General features: G+C 36.6%; 2 protein-coding genes across 3 annotated transcripts; one reads left to right on the top strand and one right to left on the bottom strand.

Moving 5' to 3' along the window:
• Nucleotides 1-19,689: 19,689 nt before the first annotated feature.
• LOC104105859 (serine acetyltransferase 5) lies at nt 19,690-22,543 on the top strand. Of its 2 annotated transcripts, none has more exons than XM_009614272.4 (3): nt 19,690-20,147; nt 21,589-22,030; nt 22,293-22,543. In XM_009614272.4, the coding sequence occupies exons 1-3, from the start codon at nt 19,758-19,760 to the stop codon at nt 22,331-22,333; spliced, it is 873 nt and encodes a 290-aa protein (XP_009612567.1). In that variant the 5' UTR covers nt 19,690-19,757; the 3' UTR covers nt 22,334-22,543. The 2 variants fall into 2 exon arrangements, 1 of the variants encoding a protein (XP_009612567.1); XR_688450.4 differs by having other exon boundaries at nt 19,692-20,147; nt 21,589-22,152.
• Nucleotides 22,544-23,906: 1,363 nt separating this feature from the next.
• On the bottom strand, nt 23,907-27,226 carry LOC104105860 (mitochondrial carrier protein CoAc2-like). The gene is made up of 7 exons (XM_009614273.3): nt 26,921-27,226; nt 25,992-26,077; nt 25,677-25,884; nt 25,185-25,311; nt 24,920-25,104; nt 24,585-24,707; nt 23,907-24,486 (listed from the first exon to the last, which is right to left on the bottom strand). Exons 1-7 carry the CDS (start codon nt 27,077-27,079, stop codon nt 24,349-24,351), a joined length of 1,026 nt encoding a protein of 341 aa, XP_009612568.1. The 5' UTR covers nt 27,080-27,226; the 3' UTR covers nt 23,907-24,348.
• Between the last annotated feature and the right edge of the window lie 269 nt (nt 27,227-27,495).

The raw sequence follows: 27,495 nt of genomic DNA, 5'->3' as shown, positions 1-27,495 counted from the left end.
TCCTAGAGAGTCTACAAGTTGTGTGTAGTAGAGTCTTGTTTATGGGTGTGTTGTGCACCAGACGTATAAGAAGGAGGCTACAGGGCATTTAGGACTGTCACTCTTTCTTCTTACTCTAGATCGTGTGGTAGAGCTCAACTGTAAGAAATTCAAATTCCTAAATTCTATTTTATTCGTTATACAATGACATCTACATCTAGAAAGACAGTTGGTAAGAGATTGAATGTGGTTATGGAAGAGTTGAGTCATAGGAACTCGATTTTGCGTCATCCTTATAATGAGTAAATGTAAGGCCTTAAGTATATATGTGTGTATTACGACATGTGAGCTTCTTGATAAGGAGCCCTAAGGCATGAATATCTATCTACCCCTATGGTAAAAAGCAACGAGAGAATCAGAATGTAGATACAAGTTTCAACAAGTAAACGAAGTTAGGTGAAGAAGGATACGAGGTACCCAGTTAGTGAATATTATCTGTATTTACAATTCAGGTAGAGAAATATAAGCATTCTAAGTTACTTTCAACAACAACAAAGATATATTCACTTGACAACTCCCATTTCCGTTATGCCCCGTGGGAGATAACAAATATAATTTAAGAAAAGGATGGGATATCGGCATCCAGTTGGGGTTAGAGTAACCCAAAATTGTGGATGGATTGTTATCATTAGCTCACATTTCTGAGGGATATTGAAAACGTGGTAATGGTTCTCCTTATGAGACACCCAGATGGTGCACTCTAAAATAGTACAATCAGATATAAATACTAGAATGTTAAGAAATTTTAGAAGTTTGGCATTGGAATCTTAGCAGGGATAAATATTTACCTTTGTATGGCTCTCGTCCCTAGTAAAGAGAGAGTGTTAGGCGACCCGAAGAGCCAGTGTGTTGAATCAAAGGGAGGTAAAAGTGAAAGAATGTTTTGAAGAAGTTTTCATAATAAGGTGATAAAAAAATATATTAGCAGGAGAATAAGGAGAAAGTAAATGAAGCATTATGAGTAAGATGTGATAAATGGATGATAACGGTAAATCAAATTATGACAGGACTACAGATTCTATATTCAAGTGAAGGAAAAGACAAGAAGTTACAGGCCTTGAGACAATAAAAGAGTATAATCCATAAAGTCATGTCCTCATTTCGAGAAATGAGTTGGTGACTCATACGTGATTACCAGAATGAAAAGTTAGACCCCCGGAGTAATAGAAATTAGAATGGGCTAGTGAATAAGATAAACTGAACATGAATTCAGGACCGAAGGATTTGATAATAGTTGACATCGTGATAATTTCAGAGATCGCATTCCGGGTGATAATTGAATGGACAACAGAAGAATAACTTTTAAAGGTTATTCAGGAAGTTATTTCCCTATAACAAGCGTTGTAAGCAGAGTTAAGCTTAAGGAACTAAGTGTGCCAGTTACACCAGGTGTCACCTTTGTGTGTAAGAAATTAAATTATCCCTGGTACAGAAGCAAGGCAAGTAAGAATCCGTGAAGATGTGAAAAAACGCCAAATATGAAGAGGTGAAACATTTAAAGGTAAATCTTCATAGCAATAAATGTTAGTACTCCCCTAAAGGGGGGAATATGGTGTGATATGGTATTAAGTCGGAGTTATGTGGTTAATGTAACTATGGAATAGTAAAGGTAGAATGTGGTAGAAAGGCAAAAGGAATGAGATTGCATTTGCTCAGATCCTACGGATATGATATGATTCCAGAACATTATGTGAGCATGGCGACAGGGAGAGGAAGTAAGGGTTCCATCACTAGATGTTATTGATAAATAAGTGCAATTGAACACTGGATACATAAGGAGCCAGTGTGTGGGATAAGTTAAGACAAATGATATAACCCAAGAGAGATTACGCAGAATATAGATATGAGAATGGACTAATGTGTAGTTAGTATTTGATTCAGGAAGAGCCTAGCCAAGTAGCCATGGCTAAACAAGAGAATATAGACAAATCATCAGGTTGTGCAAGATAAACATAGTGAAACCCAACATAGGGAATTCAGTCTCGCAAATATGATGACATCGTAATCCTTGGGAAATATTCAGATATGAGTTGGGTTGTACAGTCAAATTTTTAGTTCAGAATCAACCTTACGAGCACAAGGGCACGGAGGTAAGTAATTAAGGATAATTATAGGTGAGTAAGAGCGTAAAAAAAAAATCTTTCGGGTATACGATGTAATAAGCTCTTAACTTTACAGGAGTCAAAGGGTCTCTCTTAAGTACTACAAAGAAAGACTAGCTGAGGGAATAAGGAAGAAGGCTTCAAATTAAGAAGAGTGACATACAGAAGAAATGGTCTTGTAACACAGTCTCACAACAATATTGTATGCACTCCATAAGAAAGTGTCACCTATCGTGGCTAATGAATGGGAAGGGAAAAAAATCAAAAGATGATATTTGAGATCATATGAGTTACAGGAAATTCTAGTATTTTTGGGCAAAGAGATAAGCCATCTATTCATGCAACAAGTGGTAGAACGACCATGAAAAGTAATCGCTTATGTTTAAAGATAACTAAGAAAGCACAAGATGAATTATCTGACCCACGATTTAGAGTTAGACGCGGTGATTCATGCACTACAGATGTGGAGGCACTATTTGTATGGTATTTATATTGATATATATATATATATATATATATATATATATATATATATATATATGGATTATAAGAGCCTTCAATATATATTCATCAAAAGGAATTGAATTTACGCCAAAGGCGATGGTTGGAGCTACTAAAAGACTATGATGTTGATATTTTATACCATCCAGGAAAGACGAATGTAGTAGCTGACGTCCTCAGTCGTAGATCTATGGATAGCCTGTCATATTTACAGCCAGTGAAGTGTGGGATAGCCCATGATATTCATCAGCTAGCTAGTCTTGGAGTTCGATTACTGGACTCAGGTGATACCAGAGTTACTATTCAGGACACGGCAGCATCCTCTTTAGTAATTGAAGTGAAGGAACGCCGGTATGAGGATCCTATGCTAGCTCATTACAGAGATACATCCCCTCAAAAGGATAATACACCATTTGAGATTACATGAGATGGAGTTCTCAGATATCGAGGTCGATTATGAGTTCAAATGTGGCAGGGTTGCGTCAGCAGGTTATGGGAGAAGCTCACTATTCTCGTTATTCTATTCATACAGGAGCAACAAAGATGTATCATGATATCAGGGGAATATATTCGTGGGACAGAATGAAGAAGAATATAGCAGAGTTTATTGCTCAGTGACCTAATTGTCAGCAGGTTAAGATTGAGCATCAGAAACTTGGTGGATTATTTCAGGCTATATAGATTTCGACTTGGAAATGGGAAATGATTAATATGGATTTCATCATAGGCATACCTCATACCCAACGTAAGTTCGATTCTATATGGGTTACTATCGATAGACTTACAAAATCATCCCATTTTCTATCTGTCAGGACTACTTATTCAGTAGAGGATTATGCAAGGCTTTACATTAGGGAGATAGTACGACTTCATGGTGTCCCTATATCTATTATCTCAGATAGAGGTGCTCAGTTTACATCTAATTTTTGGAGGTTCTTACAAAAGGATTGGGGACTCAGGTAAGTCTTAGTACAGCATTTCATCCCGAGACAGAGAGTCAGGCTGAACGTACTATTCAAAAACTGGAGGATATGTTACGGGCTTGTGTGATGGACTTCAGGGGTAACTGGGATAATCATCTTCCACTTATTGAGTTCGCATAAAATAATAGTTATCATTACAACATTTAGATGGCTCCATACGAATCTTTTTATGGACGGAAGTGTAAGTCTCCTATAGGATGGTTCGAGATTGGGGAAACTAAGTTATTAGGACAAAATTTAGTACATCAGACAGTTGAGAAGATTAATCTTAGAAGGGAAAGGCTATTAGCAGCACAGAGTCGTCAAAAGTCCTATGCAGATAATCGATGACGAGACTTGGAGTTTCATGTAAACGACTGGGTATTCCTAAAGGTATCACCGATGAAAGGCGTTATGAGATTCGGTAAGAAAGGAAAGATTAGCTCTCGGTACAATGGACCTCATAATATTATACGCAGAGTAGGCCAAGTAGCATATGAGTTAGACTTGCCTTCCAAATTAGAGTCTGTACATCCAGTATTTCATGTGTCTATGCTCTGTAGGTGTATTGGAGATCCCTCTAAAGTCATTCTAGTTGACGATGTTTAGGTTACAAATCAGCAATCATATGAGGAAGCTCCCATTGCTATACTAGATAGACAAATTCAGAGATTAAGAACTAAGGATATAACTTCGGTTAAAGTACTTTGGATTAACAATAATATGGCCCTGTGTGACTTTGTATTGTTGGGTTTACTGTGTGACAGGTTGGTAGTAGTACCATTACAGAGGAGACTCTGCCAAAATTTCTAAATATTTCTGGGTGTTTAACATTCGAGGACGGATGTTTCTAAGGGGGGAAGATTGTTACACATTGTGCGTCTCAAGGTGACGTAATGAATATGAGACTTGTTAATCATCATTTAAATGATTTTAAAATCATAATATGGCTATATATGATGTTTGGATAGCAAATATGAAGTTTGGAAAAAACGGATTAAAGTTGCGGAAAAAACGACTAAGGATTTGCCTTGTAACAGAGCTTTTTGAGAAATACATTTTGTATTCTATATGAGGTCTTTTTGGGACATATTATATACCATATTGAAGGTCTTGGAATGTAATTTCCATCTATATTAACCGTTCATTCATACAACACATGAACAAAAAGTTATAAGCATTGTAAGAAGGGCAATCATAGGGTACCAAGTAGCACCTTTTTGACTTTTAAAAAAAAGGGATATTTACATCCCATCTCGTCTCTTTCTCCATTTTTCCAGAGAACACACCCAAATAACACCCCTAACTTTACTTTGAATCTCTTTTCAAGAGCTTCAAACAAGATTATCATCCCGGGCACGGAATCAAGAAGCGTTAACATTAAAATGATCCCTATGACGTAAGTATCGCTATATCGCCTCTCATTTTCTTTGTAGTTTGAGTTTTGGAAGGTACTTCATAGTTAAGAAAACGTGTACTTTATGTATTTAAGTGTTTAAATATCAAGGAATGTTGATAAATTCATTTCCTAATAGTTAGAACTCACAGGACGGTGATAGGAAGCCGTGAGTTCGAGTTATTTAACTTGTAATGGACTGTTTTGTAGGCTGTTTCGTGTTGCCTTTGGGCTGTATATTTTTCTACTGTTTAATGGAGTTTTGTAGGACAAATGGTGTGTAGAAACACCACATAATGACAGAATGATGGGCTGGTCATTCGTCGTTACATTTTGTTTGTTGGATGACACTACTTTGGTTATCGTTTTATGTATGGAGTGATTAGGGTGTGTGGGCTATTTTGTGGTATATTGTGATGGAGATAAAGTTGTAAAATGATGCTTATATGTTGTTATTGTAGTGTTCTTGTTTTTTTCGGTATATGGTATTGGAGGAGGGCCTAATTGCAGGGGAGATGCTGCCCAAATTTATGTAAGTGAGCTACTAGTTTAAGTTGCAGACTTAGCCTTTACTCAGCACTGATTTTGAATGTCCTTGTGATGTGGTAGATTGGGTTGAGTTGTTTGAAGAATTTCTTGGAAGGTATTAAGGACTCAACATAGTTAAGGTATGTTAAGGCTATCCCTCCTTTCCTTTTGGCATGATCCGTACGATACAAACGAAACGAGCAAATACGCAACTTTCATAAATGACTCTATTCATAGAAATACTAGGAATGTCTATATTCTTGATTACCCATGTGTCTTATTATTCTATCATCTGTTCATAGGTCTCAGAAAAATACGCAAGTTGATAAAGTTTATTTCATGATATTAATCAAATGCATAGTGAACTTATGACATAGTCGATAAATATTATTAACATATTTCTTATACATTTCATGCATTTATACATGTACATTGACCCATGACCAGAAGGCGTTATATATACGTATATTATATGTATATGGGATATGAAAAAAGGTTACGACGTTATATACACACCACCACCTGATCAACTGGTATGTGTTGATAATTTTGCCCATAGTGGCCGAGATGATATGATGGGATGCCCTCAGAGGCTTGATGATGTTATGTGCACCTATACATATCCATGATACGACATTTACATGCACGCACATGACATTATCAATGTTTCAGGATTCACAAAGTTATTTAGACTCACTGGTGGAATTCTTTACTCCATGTTTCATCTATGTCTTTTATGCACAGATTTTCATGCCTTACATACTCAGTATATTATTCGTACTGACGTCCCTTTCGCCCGGGGATGCTGTGTTTCATGCCCGCAGGTCTCGATAGACAGGTTGAGAGTTCTCCAAGTAGGCTATCAGCTCAGCGGAAGATGTTGGTGTGCTCCATTTGCTCCGGAGTTGCTTATTTGGTCAGTATGATTAGGACGTGTATTGTTTAGTATAGCGGGGGACTGTCCCGACCTTTATGATATTTATCTACTCTTAGAGACTTGTAGACATATTCCATGTACGTAAAAGATTGTATGGCCTTGTCCGCCTATGTTTAGTGTACGAGTGATCATTTTGGTCTTATAGGCCCAAGTTGGTATAACATGTTTTATTCTAGTTATCCTACGACATCTTTTCCATCTCATTTACCCATGATAGCATGATACAAAAAGATACGTTATGTTGGTATTCAGTTGAGTAAGGTACCGGGTGCCTATCGCGGCCCATCAGTTTGGGTCGTGACAGTACCATTCCAGGGCTGCCCCACTCAAACTCTGACTGAAATAGGCCATCAAAAGCTCGTCCTTCCCACAACGCCTCTCATATTACTGTAATAACCTCTCAAATGGGCCACAGGATCTCCATGTATGTCACACAGATCAAACTTTGGCATCTTGAACCCGGTGTTCAGTTGGACGTCAGGGAATAGGCACAAGTCCTTGTAAGACACACTTACTTGGTTTCCTATCCCTTGCATGTTCCTTAAGGATTCCTCTAAACTCTTCACCTTCCTGAATATCTCCTCTTGCTCCACATTCTTAGTGGGCTTCTCAATTTCAGCGGGAGGCTCAAAGTGAGGGGTATAACTATAGGGATCTGAGACCTTAAAAGTCGGTTCAGGAGCATAGTATTGGGCATCGGGAACTTTGAACGTGGGTTCACTAGAATATCGATGAATGGTAGCTTGTAGAGGGTCTACAAGAATAGGAGTGGATGTTGGATAGGGATTTGAGGTTGTTTTGGCTGGTGGAGCATGGAAAGTCTGGGAAGAGGTGCCAGTGTAGTTGTGATAATGGGTAAAGCCTGAAGCATATTGTGAGGAAAAATCAACAGCGGTGGGTATATGTCCTTGTGATAGTGGTGGGATGGTGGCAGGATTTTTAGTGTAGTTAGTGGAAAATGAGGGTGGAGGATGCCCACTAATCCAAGCTTGATACATATCTGACATCTGTTGTTTCAACCTTTGAACCTCTTCATTCAACTCATATTCCAAATCCACAATCTCTTTTGATAGATCAACAACACTTGTGTCCAATTCTTTGCTAGTCATGACTGCCTTGCTCTTTGACCTAGTGTTGTATGGATGACTCGCCAGAGTGCCACAAACCAACCACCTTCCTGAATTGAAGTTGAAAATACCAAAGAGGAAAACAAATCCAACATGTTAGCATTATGGTATTTATCAGATAATAATATCACATTACATGCGATGCACTTAGAAGCAATTAACGGTTCTAGAATGACTTTGAGGGTCATAAGGTCATATGGCATCATCCTGATTTGCTTGTTCCAACCTTCATTATTTATTTTATTTTAACGCTCCCTGGCTTATATCATCTTCTTTCCACTCTTTCTTTCTGCTTATCCTTCTTTCCTTTCCTCTCATTTATCACATCCCACAACTTTATCTTTTTTTTTTTAATTTTAAAAATGATTCGATCGAACCCTATGTAGGTTGCCTACGTATCATGTTCCACATGAATCAGATCAAGCGTAGTTCTTGAAAAGTGATGGATAGAATAAACTAAAACCATAATCTTTTTGGATTTTCATTTATAACTTCTTCTTTTTTGGTTTTCAAATGGGAAGTATGTTGTCAAAAGACTCGACAGACTCAGCTAGACTATGACATACTATGACATCACCTAAAAGACTCAATATTACTAGACAAGTCTAGAATGTAAACGACAACATAAAAACGGACTCAAAACATAAAAGTCTCCCTAAGCAGCTCCTGAATGCAACGGTCCTAGCTATGAAGGTCATGGGGTAAGTGGATCCATACCTGAATGAGAAGAATAAGAATAAATAGAATTAGTGACTCAGGGCACTATGTGAAACAATAACACTTCATAGTGGACACAAGTAAGACATTATTGAAACTATTTTTTTGCAAAATGGTCTCTGTGACTAAAAGTGGCTAGAATTGCAAATTCAACAAAGGTGACCCCTAGGTCACAGAGATACCTCACTAAGGCTTACATGGCCTCAAACTCTCAACAATCATAGTCCTCAAATTACTTTGCAAAAATGACCCCTTTGCAGAAGTGGCCTATGTGGCCAAAAATAGCTAAGCATGCAAATTCAATAGGAATGGACCTTAAACTAAGAGGACACCTTATTTTTGAATTAGGGCTCTAAGACATGGGTTAACAAGCCACTTTTGTAAAAATATACCTATTTCGCAAAAATGGTCGATGTGGCCAAGTGTGGCTAAGCATGCAAAATTTGGCTATGACCCCCGAAGCCAAGAACTTGAGACTCACTAGGAAGAGGAGGAAGATCGGACCCTATATGGGTTGCCTACGTATCCCGCCCCGAAAGATGAGAATCAAGTATGCGTAGTTCGGGAGGATTGGATATGGGAGAAAGCTTTGAAAAAATGCAACTAATTGGAAAAACTATACTACTTTTTTTTGTCTTTTTTGAAAAATGATAAGAAAGTGTAAAATCATTTTTTTTTTTAGAAAACAGGGCAAGAAAACTAAAAGTGATAAAACCCTCAATATTCTCTTACTTCATTTTTCACTCATCTTTACCAAACATCAATCCGCCAAATGATCTTTCTACCATCAAAGATGCGACATTTAGCACATAGGATGATTGAATGTCCTTTTGGGCAAGCGGGCCCATTTGACACAATTTGGACAAGCTTCCTATAAAGGAACACAATACCTAGGACCAGGACCTGCTACGTCATAATGATATGATGCACATAATCGTGACCTAAAGGCTGACCTATGTTTCGGTTCACTAACAGGTAATTCGGGGGAGCGTATGGTCGATGGTGGATGCTCAAGCTTTCCACCCACTCCATACGTCCGACGGCCCATCTCCTAAAATAAGGGTGACATAACAAAGAGTTCGTGTATGTGACGCGTACTACGACTCAACATCTTGAGCTTAATCCAACTCCACGAGAGAAGATCAAAATCAGAAACTAAAGTTTATTTTTTTTTTCGGATTTGAGGAGCAAAAAATGAAATTAAAAGGAACTAAAATTGTAGGGATTTTTTGATTCAATACTAATCTAATATTGAAATCTAATTTTTTTTTTTTTTTTGAAAGTTAAAGAAATTGTTTTTTGGAAATTTTCCTCCAAATAATGAAGAACAACTCCTCTTTTTGATGAATTCTTAGGAACTTTTTAATTCCAATTTCTCTTCCCTAAGCCTTGAAATCTTCTCCCTCTTTCTTTTGTGCCAAATCAGTGCTCTTTATGTGAATGGGCAAGAAGAAAGAAAGAATGGATTATAATCGTGTGGACCCCCTTTCTCAAATGTGACTCTGCACTATATAGTGGGAAAATCTTTATGAATGGTGAGGGCACTATATAGTGAGAAAATCTTTATGAATGGTGAGGGAACTAATTGAAATGTAGGGACCAACTAAAATTTGTTACACAAGAAAACAAAATTCAAAATTGGTAAAGAAAATCTTTTCTCTTTTTTAAATAAAAAATAATAATAATAAAATAAATTCCCAAAGAGGTCCAAATTGTTCATTTGGTTTCCTTTGCATTTTTTGCTTTTCCCGTTACCTTCTTCTACTTCTTCGTTTCTTTTTCTTTGTTTGTCTTTTTTTGGTTTTGTTTTTTGTTTTTTTTCATTTTTTTTAAGAGATTAACCAAAAATACTAGTTATCTAAAATAATATGAAATATTGACAAGAGAATAAGATAGCTATATATGAATACTATTTGATATTTATTAGAGCCTACAACTTTAATACTAAACTAAATAAAAGTATTTTTGAAATTTTTCTTCGTATCTTTTGAAAAATAAAATGTCAAGAGTAAAACTAATTAAACAAAATATCAACTAGCTAAAATAAAGAAAAATATTTTTTTGTAGTTTTAATTTTTAAGATTAAATAAAGCAAAAAGTTTAATATAGCCAAAATAGCGATATTAGGCTTAAAACCAACATCGAAGCACTAAAAGGTGTAAAATTTCGGGGAGGGTCAAAATTACATGTCTACATGCCCATGTCTTGAAATCCAATACAAGTTACAAAATTCGAACACTCATCCAATCACGAGTCTAACCATATAAAAATTACTCAAATCCAATCACAACTCGGCCTTCAAATCCTCAAATTAAAAGCCTAGGAAGTTTCTACATCTTTTTCCAAATTTTCAACCAAAAATACTAATTAAATGAATAAAATAATAATATATTCATATAATTTAACCAAATTCGAGATAGAATCACTTACCCCAATCACTCCCTTGAAAATTTCTCCAAGAATCGCCTCAATCCGAGCTCCCCAAATCAAATTATGAAATATGACTCAAACCCTCGTTTTGAATTCTTTTATTTTGCCGAGACGCCCCTTCTTCGCGATCGCGAAGCACAAATTCACAGGCTACCCAATTTACTCTACACGAATGCGGCATCCCATGCGCGAACGCGATACACTGACTTCCCAGACCTACGTGATCGCAAACATCATCACACGATCGCGAATAACAAATTCGCGTGAACCCAACATCATCTTTTCATCTTCACGAACACGACTTTAACTCAAAAAGTCAACTCCGGGCCCACGTCTCGGAATCCAACACAAGTTATAAAATCCGAATGCTCATTCAACCAAGAGTCCAACCATACTAAAATTACTCAAATTTGATCACAACTCAGCCTTCAAATCCTCAAATTAAAAGCCTAGGAAGTTTCTACAATTTTTCCCAAATTTTCAACTCAAAATACTAATTAAATAATACAAAAAATGATATATTCATGTAATTTAATCAAATTCGAGTTATAATCACTTACCTCAATCACTCCCTTGAAAATCTCTCCAAGAATTGCCTCAATCCGAGCTCCCAAAATTAAATTATGAAATATGACTCAAACCCTCGTTTTGAATTCTTTTATTCTGCCGAGACGCCCCTTCTTCGTGATCGCGGGAAATGCTTAGCGACCGCGAAGCACAAATTCATAGGCTGCCCAATTTACTCTACACAAACGCGGTATCCCACGCGCGAATGAGATACACTGACTTCCGAGACCTACGCGATCACAAACATCATCACGTGATCGCGAATAACAAATTCGCTTGAACCCAGCCTCCTCTTTTCCTCTTCGCGAACGCGACCTTATCCACGCGTTCATGATTCACTGCCTCTCCAACTTAGCGAACACGTAGAACAAAAATCCCAATTGCCCTAACAATACTTCGCGTTCACGATCGCGATCCTCCTCTCACGATCGCGTACAAGGACACCAGCACCAGCAAAATCAGCAGTCTTCCAAGTTCCAAAATATGCCGAACATGATCCAAATCACACTCGAGGCCCTGGGGACCTCAACCAAACATACCAACAAGTTATAAAACACGATACGAACTTAGTCGAGGCCTCAAATCATATCAAAAACATGAATCGCATACCAATTCAAGCCTAATGAACTTATGAACTTCTAACGTCTACATTCGGTGTCGAAACCTATCAAATCAACTCCGATTGACCTCAAATTTTGTACACAAGTCATAAATGACACAATAGACCTATTCCAACTTCTAGAACCAAAATCCAAGCCTGGTAACTACAAAGTCAACTCTCGGTCAAACTTCTCAACTCTTCAAACTTTCCTTTTTCCAACTTTCGCCATTTCAAACTAAAATCACCTACGGACCTACAAATCACTATCCGGACATACTCCTAAGTCCAAAATTACCCAACGGAGCTATATAAACCGTCAAAAATCCATTCTGATTCCATTTACATATAAGTCAATATTCGATTAACCCTTTCAACTTAGGCTTCCAACCTTGAGACTAAGTGTCCAAAGTTATTTTGAAACATCCCCAGAACCAAACCAACCACCCCCCGACAAGTCACATAACAACAGTTGAGCATAGAATAAGCGGTAAATGGGGGAACGGGGATATAATACTCAAAATGATCGATCGGGTCGTTACATGTACTAGAGTCAACTGAGGACCTTACAGATACAATTTTAATTGATTCTAGTTTCTTGCAAGAAGAGAAGGTAGATAATAAGTTGAATTTTCAGTTTGAGCACATTGGCCCTCACTCCAAGCAATTTTCGACATTGTGTTCGGAAGGAGATATGAAAATTGATTTGTATGAGCCAAGACAAGAGTCAAAGGACGAGGTGGATGAGCCCTATATTCTGAAAATTTCAAGGTCGCCTAGGCAAGGTGACACTCCTCAGTTGAAATCCAAAAAGTGCATAAAGAGTAATTTAGTTTTTGGCTCGCAACATTTTGTATCGCCCCAAGAGCATGATCATAGAGCAGAATCAAAACTTGGGGGCCAATTCATAAGTTCGAAGTGGAGGCAAAAAGAGGTTCATATCATACCACGACGTTAACTAAGGCATTTATTGGGAGGCAACCCGACCTTATTATTTTTTTTATTTCTTTAATTTTTGTTATATTATTTTTGTAGTATAGTTTTTTTATTTTGTAGGAGCATGGGACAGAGATATTAGAAGGATGCAACAACAAGCCAGATGGTTAGAACTAAGTGTGGGGTGCCCGCACAAAGAAAAATGCCCGGAAGAAGTCTGAGTACCCTATGAGCTGCTAGTGCTTCGGCCTTTGGCATTCTAGAGAGTTTCTTTTATCCTCTTATTAGTTATGGTGTGCACTGGAGACAATGCACAATTTTAAGTGTGGGGTGAAGAGATTGTCTTGATAACTTTCTATGTTATTTTAGTTGTGTTAGTTTAATTAAATAATTTTGTTTTTAGCAAAATAGAAAAGATTGGACTTTTCCCAACGATGGATCTTCTAGACAGTTTTCTTGAGGGTTTAAAGTCTAACCAAATCACAAAAAAAAATTGAAAAATAGAACAATCCAAAAACTATGTCTTTTAATTTTTACTTTAAGTAGTAATAATCCCCCGCGATTTTTCTTTGTGATTCAGTTCTTTTTCATGGGATGTAGTTTGAACCGGGTCATAGTTTTTTAATTTTTAGAGTAAATTAGGATTTAGGGAATAAAAGAAGGAAGATGAGATTTCTAGACACCCTTTTGACTTGTTTGATAGTGGCATATTTAGGCTCTAGCATTTGTATTACCTTTTCTATGGTTTGAAAATGCTTGTGAGGCCTTGTTGAGTAGATAGCATGTTCATTGACGCATATATCTCGTTTTCTATGCTTGTGTCACTTTGTGCTTAATGCTTAATATTGTGTGGCTCCGTGAATACTTACAATTATTTGAAAATCGGAATGGAACCGTCCTTAGTGAGTTATGTGCCATGTGTGGTAAGAAATTATGTAGTCCGTGCCATTGCATTAGATTTTAGAACTTGCCCGACATGTGAGTTGAAGCAAAATTTTAGGTTTTGCTCAGTTTGAAAAATAATTTTAGGCTTTCTTTGATCCTTTTGAGCTTAATGCCTACCACAGATAAAAATTATCCCTAGTCAACCCTGTAGACTTTTATTTGGCAACCATATTACAAGCCTATACCATTTTGTTCTTAATTATTATTGTTTTAATCCTTTTACCTCTTAAAGCACTTTAATTGTAAAATGAGCACTAGAAGAATTAAGGAGGGAACTTAGGCGACTTTTTAGTGGAACCAATGAAAGAAATAAAGGTGCACTTATATTGTAAGGAATACACCACTGGACGGATTGGTAGAGAAAAAATATATAATATGTAGCAAAAGAAAATAGCATATCTTGTCCTTGCTAGCGAGTATGAATCAAAGTAATTCTTAAAGAAAGAGAAAATATTTTTGGGGGTGATATTGTTTGTGAAATTAAAGTTGTGTTGAAGAAAAATGCGCTTAAAGTTAATTTTGTGATGTGTTAAAGTGCTTAGGAGGGTTAGTCACTATTCCTAAATTTATCCTACCCGTCCATTAGCCCACATTACAACCATGAAAAAGTCCTAATTGATTTTAGATCGAGCAGATCTACATTAGTAGAGGTTTACATAATGGGCAAGCATATGGTACTTTTTTGCATGCATGTGAGACTTCCTTGTGAGAGTGAGGAATTTATTGATCTATGTGAGTCCTTAAAATATATTTGAACATTTGATTTGAACGTGTGGATTCAACTTACTCTTTTGTTCTTATTGTGAGGGCACATAATTTCGCGAGTGATAGGTGACATTATTTGATTTCTCTATGATATTAAGTGTTCAAGCCATGAATGCATTGCGATATTGAGTCGGTTTGTGAGGCTAGGATTGTTATAAGTATGTTGTCTTGGAGTGGAATAAATTTTTGAAGTATGGCATAAAGTAAAGGGAAGTGTATATTAAAGGCATATGCTAAAGTTTAATTGTTGCTATCAATCATAGTCATAGAAATGGTGTGTTTCGGATGTGTTAAAGGAAAATAAAGTGCTCAAGGTTAGTGTGAATTGGTGGTTGACTCGAGGACGAGCAATATTAAGTCTGGGGTAGTGATGTATGACAAAAATACTATATTTTTAGTACATTACTCACCTTACATGTTGTTAGTTTAGTGGTTAATTGTGCGACGTTTTAACTAAATTATATTATTTTATGTGTAGGGGCATCGGAAGATAAATACGAGTGAAAGTTGCACATAAACAAGACAAAAATATGAGAAAAGAGCACAAAAGCACGAAGTACTCAAGCCTGGCTATAGGCCAGGCGTAGCCAGCTCTGTAGTCAGCTTGGCCGTGCTACATGCTAGGCATAGCCAGCTCTGTAGCCAGCTTAGCTGCGCTACAAGCCTAGCCTCGCGAGGTCTATAGCTCGATGGTCAAAAGTCACGAATTAAAATACTCCGACCCGAATTTGGACTCAAGGATCTCAACCCTAGGCTATAAATATACCCTAAACATATCTAAGGGAAATGGGATGTTTTTAAGAGGAGATTTGACCTAAGAAGGCAAGAACACACTAGGAGCAAAACGGAGAATTCTTCTACGAGTTTTTCACTTCCGTCTTCCTATTTTCATTATTGGTTATGAATTATAGTATTGTAGTTTTGCATACTACTATGAATAGATAATTTTTTATCTAGGATTTTGATGGAACCTTTTGTAGGATGAAGTCTTAGTACATTTGTATATAATTGAGTCGTTGGATTTCTCTACTTGTTCAACTATGTGTTTATTGTTGTTGATTGAATGACCATCAATTGACTGTGCCTATTTAGTATGTATTGCTTGAAAAAAGGGTACATATTTAGGTAGTTATTGAACAATAACACTCCTAACGCATGTGAGAATCAATATGGAGGGTTTAAAGGTGGGATTAGGAATAACGAAACCTTGGTGTGATCTTAGTGAGTGGTGAATTAGTGCCAACTAGCGTGTTTGGAAGAATATGTCTCCTATTTCACGATCGGTAGAGAATACTTAGGCGAATTTATAGAAAACGTAGGGGGAAGGATTCCGACAATTGGAAAAACCATAACTCTAGACCTCCTTAGTATTGTCTCCAATTTTATCCTTGTTAGTTGATAATTTTACTGCTTTATAATATCTGTTAGTTAATTAGTAGAAATAAAAATCAAATCTTTATAACTAGAAAAATATTAGAACTTGTGTTTCTTTGCGATATTGAATAACTGTAGCTAAGTCTTAGTTCTATGTGAGATTCGACTCCAGACTTGTAAACCGGATTACATTTGCAACGACCGCTAGAACTTTTAGGAGGTATAGTTGGGCGTTTTCAAGTTTGAAAGACAAAGATGTTGATTTTCAATATGATTTCACTGTTGATGGATGTCAATGACTCGAACATGTCATCCAGATATTCGGAGACTCTATTCGTGCTTATGAAATTTTTGGAGATGTAGTCGTCTTTGACACTACTTATCGATTGAATCGTTATGAAATACCATTAGGAGTTTGGATTGGTGTGGACAATCATGGCAATTCTATTTTTTTTGGGTGTTCTCTTGCACAATGAGAAGACATCTTCTTTTTCTTGGGCTTTAAAGGTCAAAATTATTATAATATCTCGCTACAATAATTTCTTTTAAGCTTTACTACTACTATATGTTTATTTGCAGTGTCGTACGATTTACGAATGGAAAGCACCCACAAATCATATTAACATATCAAGATATTGGCTTAACAGAAGCTATTGCCAGTGAATTGCCGCACTCTAAACATGCCTTTTGTATATGGCTTATGACATGCAAGTTCTCTACTTGGTTTTATTTTGTCCTGGTTCAAGATATTTACAATTTAAATATGAATTTCATAGACTTTATGAACTTGGTAACATCGAACAACTTGAGCACCAATGGGATGAATTGATCTCTCAATTTGATCTTGGATCAAATAGGCATATGAAATTACTATACTTAAATCGTGCATCTTGGGCACCGCAATACTTGAAGGAATACTTTTTATCAAAACTCTAGATAACAAATTAGTTATTCATAATAATATAATAGTATGCAAAACTACAATAATAGAATTCATAATCAATAATGGAAATAGGAAGAAGGAAGTAAAACATTCGTAGAAGAATTTCTCGCCTTGTTCCTAGTGTGTTCTTGCCTCCTTAGGTCAAAATCAAGGTCTAATCTTGGTCCCCTCAAAAACGATGTTTAATGACTATTTATATGGGTAGAGAAAAGGCCTAGGGAATGACAACGACTGGACACTCAAAATCTATTAATGCATATTTGAAAAGATCTTTACATGCCAGAACAAATTTAAAAGAATTTGTTAGAAGGTTGGTACTGCAGTTAGTATAAGAAACCATGCTGGGAAAGAGGCAACAATGCGGCAAAAGTATTACAATCCTCAAATTAAGACTGTCATGCCGATGAAGAAACATACATCAAAAGTTCTCACGCCTTTCGCCTCCAAGTTGTTACAAGATGAGATGATACTTTCTGTTGGGTATGGTCTATTTCCATATAGTGGTGGATCATATCTTGTGCGTTATTACAACAAAACAGATGGTGGACGTTTTGTCTATTGGAATTCAATAGAAGAGGTTATTTAATGTTCTTGCCAAGATTTTGAATTTTCACGAATTTTGTGCAGGTATTTTATTCTGAGTACTTAGTGCTCATAACTATTTCATGTTGCCTGAGAAGTATTTATTGGCTAGATGGAGGCAACAAAATCCATTGGTTCTAAAGTTTACTCATATGATGAAATCCAGTAATGATAACAAAAAACATTACGGGGTGAAGAGAATTGCAGAGAGTGCTGCAAATTATTCAATGTTTTCCTGAAAATGAGCATATGAGTGAAGAGAATGAACATGTTGCTTTTAGTCAACCTATAGAGAGCAATTCTTTAGATGAAGATTATCACATTGAAAATCCACAACAATCTCAGACAAAGTGAGGGAAAAAAAAGGAAAAAAGGTTAGTTGGGGGCATTGAAGCTACAAATAAACTAAGATATTGCAAGGTTCCTAAATGTGGTGGAACTGGCCACGACTCAAGAAATTGTCCATTGAAAAGGAAAACTTTAGAAATCCTAGCAACTCAATCTCCTAACAAGTAAGTATTTGAGTTTCATTATATCTAATCTCTTGTAAAATAGAGATATTCATAATGTATACAAACTGAAATAAAAATTTTATTTTGGTTGCAGGATTCTAAAAGGATGGACAAAGAAACTCTAAGGTGATCTAACTATGAAATAGTCGTTTTGCTTACTAGAATCAGCCTTGTACATCTTAGTTTGTTGATCTTAAGTTGAATTGTGTAGAGATCCTCATTTTCTGTTTATGAACAAGAAATCAACCATTGTACATCATTTTTTGAATAGTGAAATCATTGCAACACGTAACATGCACTAAAATTTCAAGACCTACCAACGACTAGACCTCCAAATTGCAGTCAATTTAATTCGTTTACGTTTTAGGTGTAGGTGCCACCTAATTGTTTATTCTTTGCGTTTAAGTTTTATGAAAAGAAAATTACACAATCAAATTACTTCTTTTGTGAGTTGCTAAATACGGCTTACAAATAATTCTATTAATATCATTTTATATGATGCACTTTAAAAATAAAAATGAAAAAATATTTTTGAAACTTTTGATTTATAACAAGCCATAAATATTTATATTGCATAACTATAAATCATCTAAAATAAGCAAAAACTTTCATATCTTTATGACACTTTAGGGGTCGTTTGGTAGCCGGTTAGAGAGGAGTTATCCGTGTATTAAAATTAAGATAACTTTATACATTGTTTGGTTAAAAGAAGGGGGGAAATAATCTCCACATAGAAGCTAGTATAAGTTATACAATGTTTGGTTGTTTTTTCCTCTTTTCCATATAAAATGTAGCATTGCTAATACATTGTTTGGTTCATATTTTTCTTTTCCGTGTAACTAATACATGTATAAGTCATGAGGGGATCTATATATATTGTTTATGCAAGGTAGAAGGTGGAATAACTTATACATGTATTAGTATTACTTGTATTAAAACACAAAATGACAAGAATACCATTTATTCAAACTTGTATTTTTTTGTTTAAAAATATATTTAAACTATACTAACAATTTTAATAAAATAAAGTAAGATAATAATAAATAACACTCACATTATATTTATATTACTAATCCTTATATAACTACCGCATAACTAATTCCCGCATAACTAATCCCAACATAACTCAATCTTGCATAACTTATCCCTGCATAACTAATACATGCATAACTAATCCTTGCATTACTTATTCCTGCATAACTAATACATACATAATTAATACATGCATAACTAATACATGTATAACTAATACCTGCATAACTCTAACCGACAACCAAACGACCCTTAAGGTATATCTTGTGGTATTATTAATTTAAAAAGATTTATATATTTTGTGTTATCGCAAATAAAAAATTTAATATCAAATTATTTTAAAATATATAAAGGTAATATTACGTAAAGTAAAAGGGCAACTCAATTTCCAAAACAATATCTTATGTTTTTTGCAGAATCCCGGAAAAAGTTGTACCCGAAAGAGTATAAGGTCGAAAACTTATAAGCATTGGTGAAAGAGAGCCGTGGGAAGAGCCGCACCCAAAAGCTATATTTAGGCGCGTCACCTAACGCAGGCAATAGTGACTGCTCCCGCCTTTTCCATCACGTAACATTAGGTAGAGTAAAATTTCAATTACTAACAAAATTGTTTATATTTGTATCAAACTTCCTGAAAGTTGACCGGTCAGAATCTCGCCACGTGTCATCTTTCTTTATTCTTCCATAAATGCTCATCCAAACAAGAAAAAGAATCTCACTAACACCGCCGCAGAAGCACCACCAAAACGACGACGTTCCCAAATATGCCAGCCGGAGAATACCGCAACGCCTCACCGGCGACACCACATCCACCAACAGACACGGCGGAAGAATCCACATGGCTATGGACACAGATCAAAGCTGAAGCTCGGCGCGACGCCGAAGCCGAGCCGGCATTAGCCAGCTACTTATACTCGACTATACTCTCACACTCTTCGCTCGAGCGTTCGCTCTCTTTTCATTTGGGAAACAAGCTTTGTTCTTCCACGCTCTTATCCACACTCCTTTATGATCTGTTTCTCAATACTTTCTCCAATGATCCTGAGCTACGCGCCGCCGCTTCCGCTGACCTACTCGCCGCTCGCTATCGTGACCCTGCTTGTGTTTCCTTCTCTCACTGTTTGCTTAACTACAAAGGTTTCCTTGCTTGTCAGGTCAGTAATTATTTTTTCACCTTATGGATTTTATATATGATGCTGTAAATTTGGCTCTTCAAGAAAGATTGGGACTTTTGTGAAAGTTTTCTGGAAAGAGAGGGACTTTTGAGTAAGAAAAGATGAATTTTTTGGGGATTTGGAAGTGGAGATGCATTATACTCCTCCAATTTATGAGTCAAAATTTGAATAGACAGGAAGTTTAAGAAACAAGTAGTAAGAGTTTTATGACTGGAAACTTATAATGTTGGACATACCAAACATTTGTGAGGCTATAAAAGCTTGTATTAAGGGTAAAATGAAAAGTTTAAGTTAATAATCTGCTTCCAAATTTTGAAGGCATCATTCTTTTGGAAAGGAGGGAATATGAAAATTTTACTCCATTATAGTGATATTGTAAAATTGTCTCTTTATTAAAGATGGGGAATTTTGTGAAACTTTTGGAAAGATGGGGACTTTTTAATAAGAAAAGATGGTTTGTCGGTCGGGAAATTTCGAAGTTGAGATGCATTATGTCAAATTTGAGGTTGAAGTTGTTGAAGGAGCCTGTAAAGTGGAGACTCAAAATCTTCTAATGGACTGGCCTTGAGAAGTTAATACTGCATAAAAATTTGGCTTAGGGTGTGAGAAGTATGTCTATCTACTTGAATGTGAGGATGATATCTGAAACTTTAAGTTTTGGATCTTGCATTATTCAAGCCTTAGTTGTTAGTGTACTACTATGTTGTAACAATAGGCACATATGTTCTTTATGACAAGAACAAGAGGCATACTTGTTAAGTTGTTAAAGTTGGAAAGATGGTAATCTTTTTATTATAATTAATAATAGTGGTGTTCGACCAGTTTGTGCGCGCCTCGACTATTCCACAGGACATCATCTTCCCATCAGCACAAGGTAACTCTACTTACCAAGCTTAGACGGATGGAAAAGAAATTCAATCTTTCATTTGAAATCTTCATAAAACAGGGGAAGTGCATCTTGTAGCATTGGATTAAGATGGGGAAAGTGTGTTGTTACGTTGAAGTCTATGAACCACTTAATGTGGCCAAATTCCCGTGCACTCCTGAAGTCCTCACTTGCGCACATATGTGGATGTGGATGAATGTATTTGTTTTTTTCTTTTACTTTTCATTATAGTGTTTTTAACTATGATTTGTCAATTTGGCTATCTGTAGACAGCGCGATATATTATGTACTTTGGATAATTCATCATATTCTAAGTTGAGATGGAAAAGTAAACATTTCTTTTCGTTAACAAACTTTGAGATATTGTTTTATTTTTGTTTGTTGAAATGAGTAGTCATTGGCATCTTGTGGAAATCTTAATATTGATAGATATCTTTGTGTTTCTTCCCCTTTTTGAGAACAAGTCATGTGGCTTTGCTTTTCACTTCATACTAGTGTATTGTAGTACTAAAAAGGTAGTTCTGTATTATTCAGGCGCATCGAGTAGCCCACAAGCTTTGGACTCAATCCCGAAGGCCACTTGCACTTGCACTTCAATCTCGAATCTCTGATGTTTTTGCTGTTGACATCCATCCAGCTGCTAAAATCGGAAAAGGTATCCTCTTTGATCATGCAACAGGAGTGGTGGTTGGCGAGACTGCAGTTATTGGAAACAACGTGTCAATTCTTCACCATGTAACCTTAGGAGGGACTGGTAAGATTGGTGGTGACCGGCACCCTAAGATTGGGGATGGTGTGCTCATAGGTGCAGGTGCCACGATATTGGGCAACGTGCGGATTGGTGAGGGGGCCAAGATTGGTGCTGGATCAGTGGTATTGATTGATGTGCCACCGCGGACAACTGCAGTAGGGAATCCAGCAAGGTTGGTTGGAGGGAAGGAACAACCAACTAAGCATGAGGAATGTCCCGGAGAGAGTATGGATCATACATCTTTCATTTCTGAATGGTCTGATTACATCATATGACTTGCATACCTCATGTATGCTATATCTGCAAAATGAACAAGAAGTCATCTCCGAACCTAGAAGAGGACAAAGGTTCAATCTTAACGCTACTGACTGTTAAACATGCTCTTTGTGCTAGTCCAACAGTCCAGAGTGCAAAGAACTTTTATCCATCTTTTTTTTTCAATTAGTCTTTCTGTTTTTCTACATTTAAGGCTCTCGTTTTTATGCAGAGATTTCTGCTTGGAGTCGCCTTACAGCAAGTTCCCTTTGATGGCACAAATATATAGTATGTATTATGAGTTCAGTATCTACTCGTTGCTGGTCTTCCTAGGCTTTAAAAACTGGTGAAAGCAACTGTCCGTCTGAGTACAGTCCTATTATTACTGTTGTCATTATTGCTTCATTATTATGTAATTGTATAATCACAAGGTATCTATATGTTGTCTGATATTTCTAAATTAAGGTTGATTTCAGAACCCCAGTCCTGCCGTAACACTATTCGGTGTGGATTTATTTAGATTTTGATAATTTTTAGTTATGTAGTTTACATAATCCACGAAAAATAATGTTAAAATGGGTATATTAAAGCAAATGAATTATCCATGTCCGAGAGCCGTTATCCATATTTGTGGACATTTGTGCGTCTACATGGAGCACTTGATTTTGTTGAAAACATGCCCATTGAGCTTATAAACGAAGTATGAGGCCATAATAAATTTGGCATGAATTCCATGGGGGAACAAGAGTTGTCACGATTCAAAAGATAAATAAAATACTCCGATGATTATAAGGAATCAACGACTCTCTCTTCTTAAACGAACTATATCCTCCACATTTAATCAATAATTGGTTGATTATCCATTCTTGAGCATCTTAGTTGATGGGAACAATCTTTATTGTTTGTGGGCGTTCCCAGGCGCTATCAAATGGGGGTCTTTACTTTGCATATTATACTTATCAGCCTGACTTCGTTCTGAACGAAGGAGACATTCTGGTGGACGTATGTATGTAGGGAGGCTGATGAGTGCATAAGCTAAAAGCCTAAAAGACTACGACTACATGACAAGCTGGAAGCGACTCGCTTCTACAAAGAAATTGAAAGGCTTGAGCGGGAAAATATGGGATGCAGATATGCAGGCCACATAACGGTCACACCTGGTCATAGACATATAATCATCCAACTAGTCTTCAAACAAAGTGATTTCATAATCATAAATAAAAAAATAAAATAAAAAAATCTTTTTGGGGGTACAGTAATAGAAAGTCTTAGGATCATTACGAACTTGAAGATCTATGGTGATAGCAACCATCAGATAAAAATAATGTTACAGATTGTTGAGGGAGAGTTCATTGCCAGAGACAGAAAATGGTTTCATTATTTGACAGATGGTAGTGCTACTGCAAAGACTATTGTTAAGTCCATAAGTCTAGCTTTAAGCTATTCCTACACATTTCACAGTAGAATTAACTACATGTAACTAATTGGTGTCTCAATGACTTGGAATCATGTTTACAGGAGGATATCACAATTAAAAAACAATTCCACTATACCTAAAATTTTCTACTTCCATGCTATTGGCTCTACATATGGATCATGTTTTATTATCAAAAAAGAAAAAAAAAAAAAGGCAGCCCGGTGCAAAACGCATCTCGCGTTCACGCAAGGTCCGGAAAAGAGCCACACCCCAAGGGAGTGTGTTGTAGGAAGCGTACCCTGATGCAAGCATCATATGCTGATTCCATGGTTCGAATCCGTAACCTATAGGTCACACGGAGACAACTTAACCGTTGCTCCAAGACCATGATCATGTTTTATTATCAATGAGAACTAAAAAAAGTTGTACTTAAACAACAGCAGTTCTCTTGGTTCTACTATGAATACATCACAAGAATTAATATTAAGAGTAACATGTAGTATTTCTAACAAGCTTAGGTCATTAAACTTTTCTATCACAGCATAAGATGCCAGAATGAGGCATTAGTTTACAATAAATTAATATACACCGCTGCAACATGACCTCGGATACAGATGATTGATACAGAGGATTTATAGCCAACCCAAACCAATCTGGGATTAAGGTGTTGATTGATTAAACCTCAGTGTATATACTGAATGCCCGGATCATACGTAAATTCAGGAGGAACTTGCCGAGTTGACAATTTATTGTAATGAAGAATCATGCCTATGTTAAAGAAATGAATTATACAAACTTCCCCCCAAGATGGCGCGTTTGCCAAAATCAAACTTTGGCAATTTCTGAGCCCAAGGACGATTTGTTAAGATTGTCAAGACTGCATTGTGGATGATTGATTATTTCTGCTACTAGTGACAACTTCTACAACAGCATCATCTCGCGATGGTACTCTCAGATACGCTTTCATCATATCATAAACTGTAAACCCAATCGCGACAGATGGTACAACCTTATTTTCAAACACAGTGTAGTCATCAGTTTAGACAGTTACCATAATAGATACTAAAAAGGCAATAAGGGTCAGATGATGTATCGATATGTTTGTACCTTCAAATAGTTGAGGCTAAGCCCAGAAAATAGTTGTTTCCATCCATGTCTTTGCACAATCATAACAAGAGTATCAAATGTTCCTTTCATTTCATGGCTGTTTGATGCTGAGAGTCGTTGAACCTGAAAAATTCATGCACTCCCTGTCATTCCATTGCCACAAAAGAAAATCTTCAACGTCTGTTCGAGCCATGGAATCAGCCACTGATGCAACCATCAGGGTGGGCTGCCTACATCACACCCCCTTGGGATGCGGCCCTTCCCCGGATCCTGCGTGAATGCAGGATGCTTTGTGCACTAGGCTGCCCTTTTCTATACAATCTCACTAAAATTACCTGCATTTGCCGCCTGACAACGTCTAAAGGATAAGTGAAAGTTTGGCCTAGAAGTCCTGCAACAGATCCACATGCTAGTTTTGTAGCGATATCCTTCTTGCGCTCCTTAGGGACATGGCTCTTCATTTTCTCGTAGAAGTAAAATTTCAACCCGGCATATGGAAAGATTCCATAAAGTGACGGAGCTGAAACGCAACATACAATATTACTTTATAAGACTAGCTAATAACCGTAAATACAAAGTATGGTCAGGCAATGCACTTACCAACACCACGGTATAGGCCTTTAATTCCAGCCTCCTTGTATGTCTTGGAAAAACAGTCCTTTATTCCTTTGTAAACTTGTTCACCAGTAACGAGCCCTTGTACGTTTAAGTTTTGGGATCCAACTACCTAGCTGATCATATGCAAATCAGTCCTCAGTTGATCGTGGAACAGTAAAGCGAATTCAACTCAATTTCATTAGACTAACAAAGTCAAGCTCGAAAGGGCAGCCGGTGTACAAAGCATCCCGCATTCACGCAGAGTTCGGGGAAGGGCCGCAACTGGGTGTGATGTAGGCAGCCTACCCTGATGCAAGCATCAATGACTGATTCCACGGCTCGAACCCGTAACTTATAAGTCACACGGAGACAACTTGACCGTTGCTCCAAGGCTACCCTTCAAAGTCAAGCTCGAAAGAAGTTGGGAAAACAGACATAGGCCAAAGTGATTTCAGATGGGAAAACAATGAAAGAGTATGTCTTTATGTTTCTCACCTGGTAAGCCAATTTCGTTCGAACTAAATCAAGTGGATAAGTAAAAAGTACAGCAGTTCCACCAGCAAATGATCCTGCTATGAGATCTAGAATCGGACCGGTCCCAACTCCAGGAATTCCATTTATAATCCAGCGGCGGTACTCTTCATAGGCCATATAGTGCAGTGCTGCATATGGGACGATGCGAGCAACACTAGCTCCATTTCCCCTGAAATAGAAATTCCACCAAAAATATATTTAAACTTAAGACGAAGTTATCTAGATAGTTTCTCTTTTCTAGACAGTTAAATTGACGAACAAATACTGCATCTGCACCTGAAAAAACCAGGAGCTCCTTCTGTCTTGGCAATCTTTGTAAAGGATCCGAACAGCCCCAAACTCCGAAATTCAGCTTGTCTGGTCTAGGAACAAGAAAATTAATATAAGGAATTCAATTTTTCTAGATTCAAGAACTCATGCTTACTCTTGATAGTATTTTCCACTTTCTAATGTTCAATATAGTTTCCCTAATCTTTGTGCTCTTACAGATCAAACTATATCCCGTCCAATGAGCATCAATCAAACTATAAAGCTAGCTGCACTGCGGGCACTTTAAGTAAGAAATATAGATCAACTACGCCTTAATCCCAATTTAGTGAGGATCTCTTATATGAATACTTAGTATCCATAGCGCTCATAAGCAGAGCCGGAGCCAAGATTTGAAGTTTATGGGTTCTGAACTAACACCAAACCTGTAGCTCGTCTTAGTTATTAGGTTCATAAATCATAATTAAATATTTATACATATTTAATAGATTTTCTAATACAAATAAAGGGTGTAAGCAAAAGTTATCGGGTTCGTCCCACCCCGTAGTTAATGATCTAGCTCTGTCCCTGCTCATAAGGTCTCCCTCTAATTTAATATTAGAGAAAAAACAAGAAAAACCTTAAAACAACCAAAATCATGAAGGGTAAATTCTAACTTCTCTCTCCAGATCATCAAGAAAGATCAAACAACAATAGTTATGTCTCGGTCCCAAACAAGTTGGGATCCGCTATATGAATCATAATTTAGTATATAAATTGGTTAGGGGATGCAAATATTTTTGCCCAAGCGACCAAATGTGCAACTTTCCCAAGAATAAACCCCCCAAAAGGCCAAGAAATAAAGCACACATAAATAAATAAATATCAAAACTTTGAGCCCCGAAAGCACAATTGAATCAAAGAGTTAAAAAAACCAAGAATTTGCTAAAAATTAATACCTGAAATAAGATCTTGATACGCTCAAAAGGGGCAACAGCAGTTTTAGCAAAACCACCAGCTACACCTCCAGCTATAAGTTCTTTAGCAAATAAAGGAATTCCCTCTATAATTCCATCCCAAAATTCATTCCTCTCATTTTCTTCTCTCTGTTTAGCCATTGAAAACAAAACCCCTTTAGAGAAAAACACAAAAAAAACTAGAGAATTATTAAAGATGTTAATGGAGTCTAGTTCTGTAGCTGTGTGAAAGTGAAAACTATAGGCTTCGGTTTTTGGCTGTTAGAAAAATAGCCAATTAATGAAAGTTGCGCGGCTTTTGTACATCTGACAAGTCAGACTAGCCAACCAAACGCTAACGGGGGATTATAACATAAATAACATATAGATAATTTATTTACGCGGGGAATAAAAATAATTGAATTTAAGTTATATCATTGGGTATCTTTACGTATAACCGTTTGTTTGGATGGTTATTACGTTTTGTATGTTATAGTATTGTTATTTTATATATAATATTTATTTTTATTGTATCGTATCATTAAATCAATTATTACGTAACGATGAAAAGTTCCCCT

This window comes from Nicotiana tomentosiformis, chromosome 6 (assembly GCF_000390325.3).
Source record: "Nicotiana tomentosiformis chromosome 6, ASM39032v3, whole genome shotgun sequence".
NCBI classification, from domain to species: Eukaryota; Viridiplantae; Streptophyta; class Magnoliopsida; order Solanales; family Solanaceae; genus Nicotiana; species Nicotiana tomentosiformis.
The sequence above is the reverse complement of the archived record's forward strand: the minus strand, read 5'-3'. Positions and strand labels throughout refer to the sequence as shown.

Bases quoted from the DNA above. Each gene is read 5' to 3' on its own strand.
- LOC104105859 (XM_009614272.4), top strand. From the start codon at position 19,758: ATGCCAGCCGGAGAATACCGCAACGCCTCACCGGCGACACCACATCCA. The intron at 20,148-21,588 runs GTCAGTAATTAT...TGTATTATTCAG, and splicing joins AAGGTTTCCTTGCTTGTCAG to GCGCATCGAGTAGCCCACAA. The intron at 22,031-22,292 runs GTATGGATCATA...GTTTTTATGCAG, and splicing joins TGAGGAATGTCCCGGAGAGA to AGATTTCTGCTTGGAGTCGC.
- LOC104105860 (XM_009614273.3), bottom strand. From the start codon at position 27,079: ATGGCTAAACAGAGAGAAGAAAATGAGAGGAATGAATTTTGGGATGGA. The intron at 26,078-26,920 runs GTATTAATTTTT...TCTTGTTCCTAG, and splicing joins GTATCAAGATCTTATTTCAG to ACCAGACAAGCTGAATTTCG. The intron at 24,487-24,584 runs GTACAAACATAT...TTTGAAAATAAG, and splicing joins TTAGCCTCAACTATTTGAAG to GTTGTACCATCTGTCGCGAT.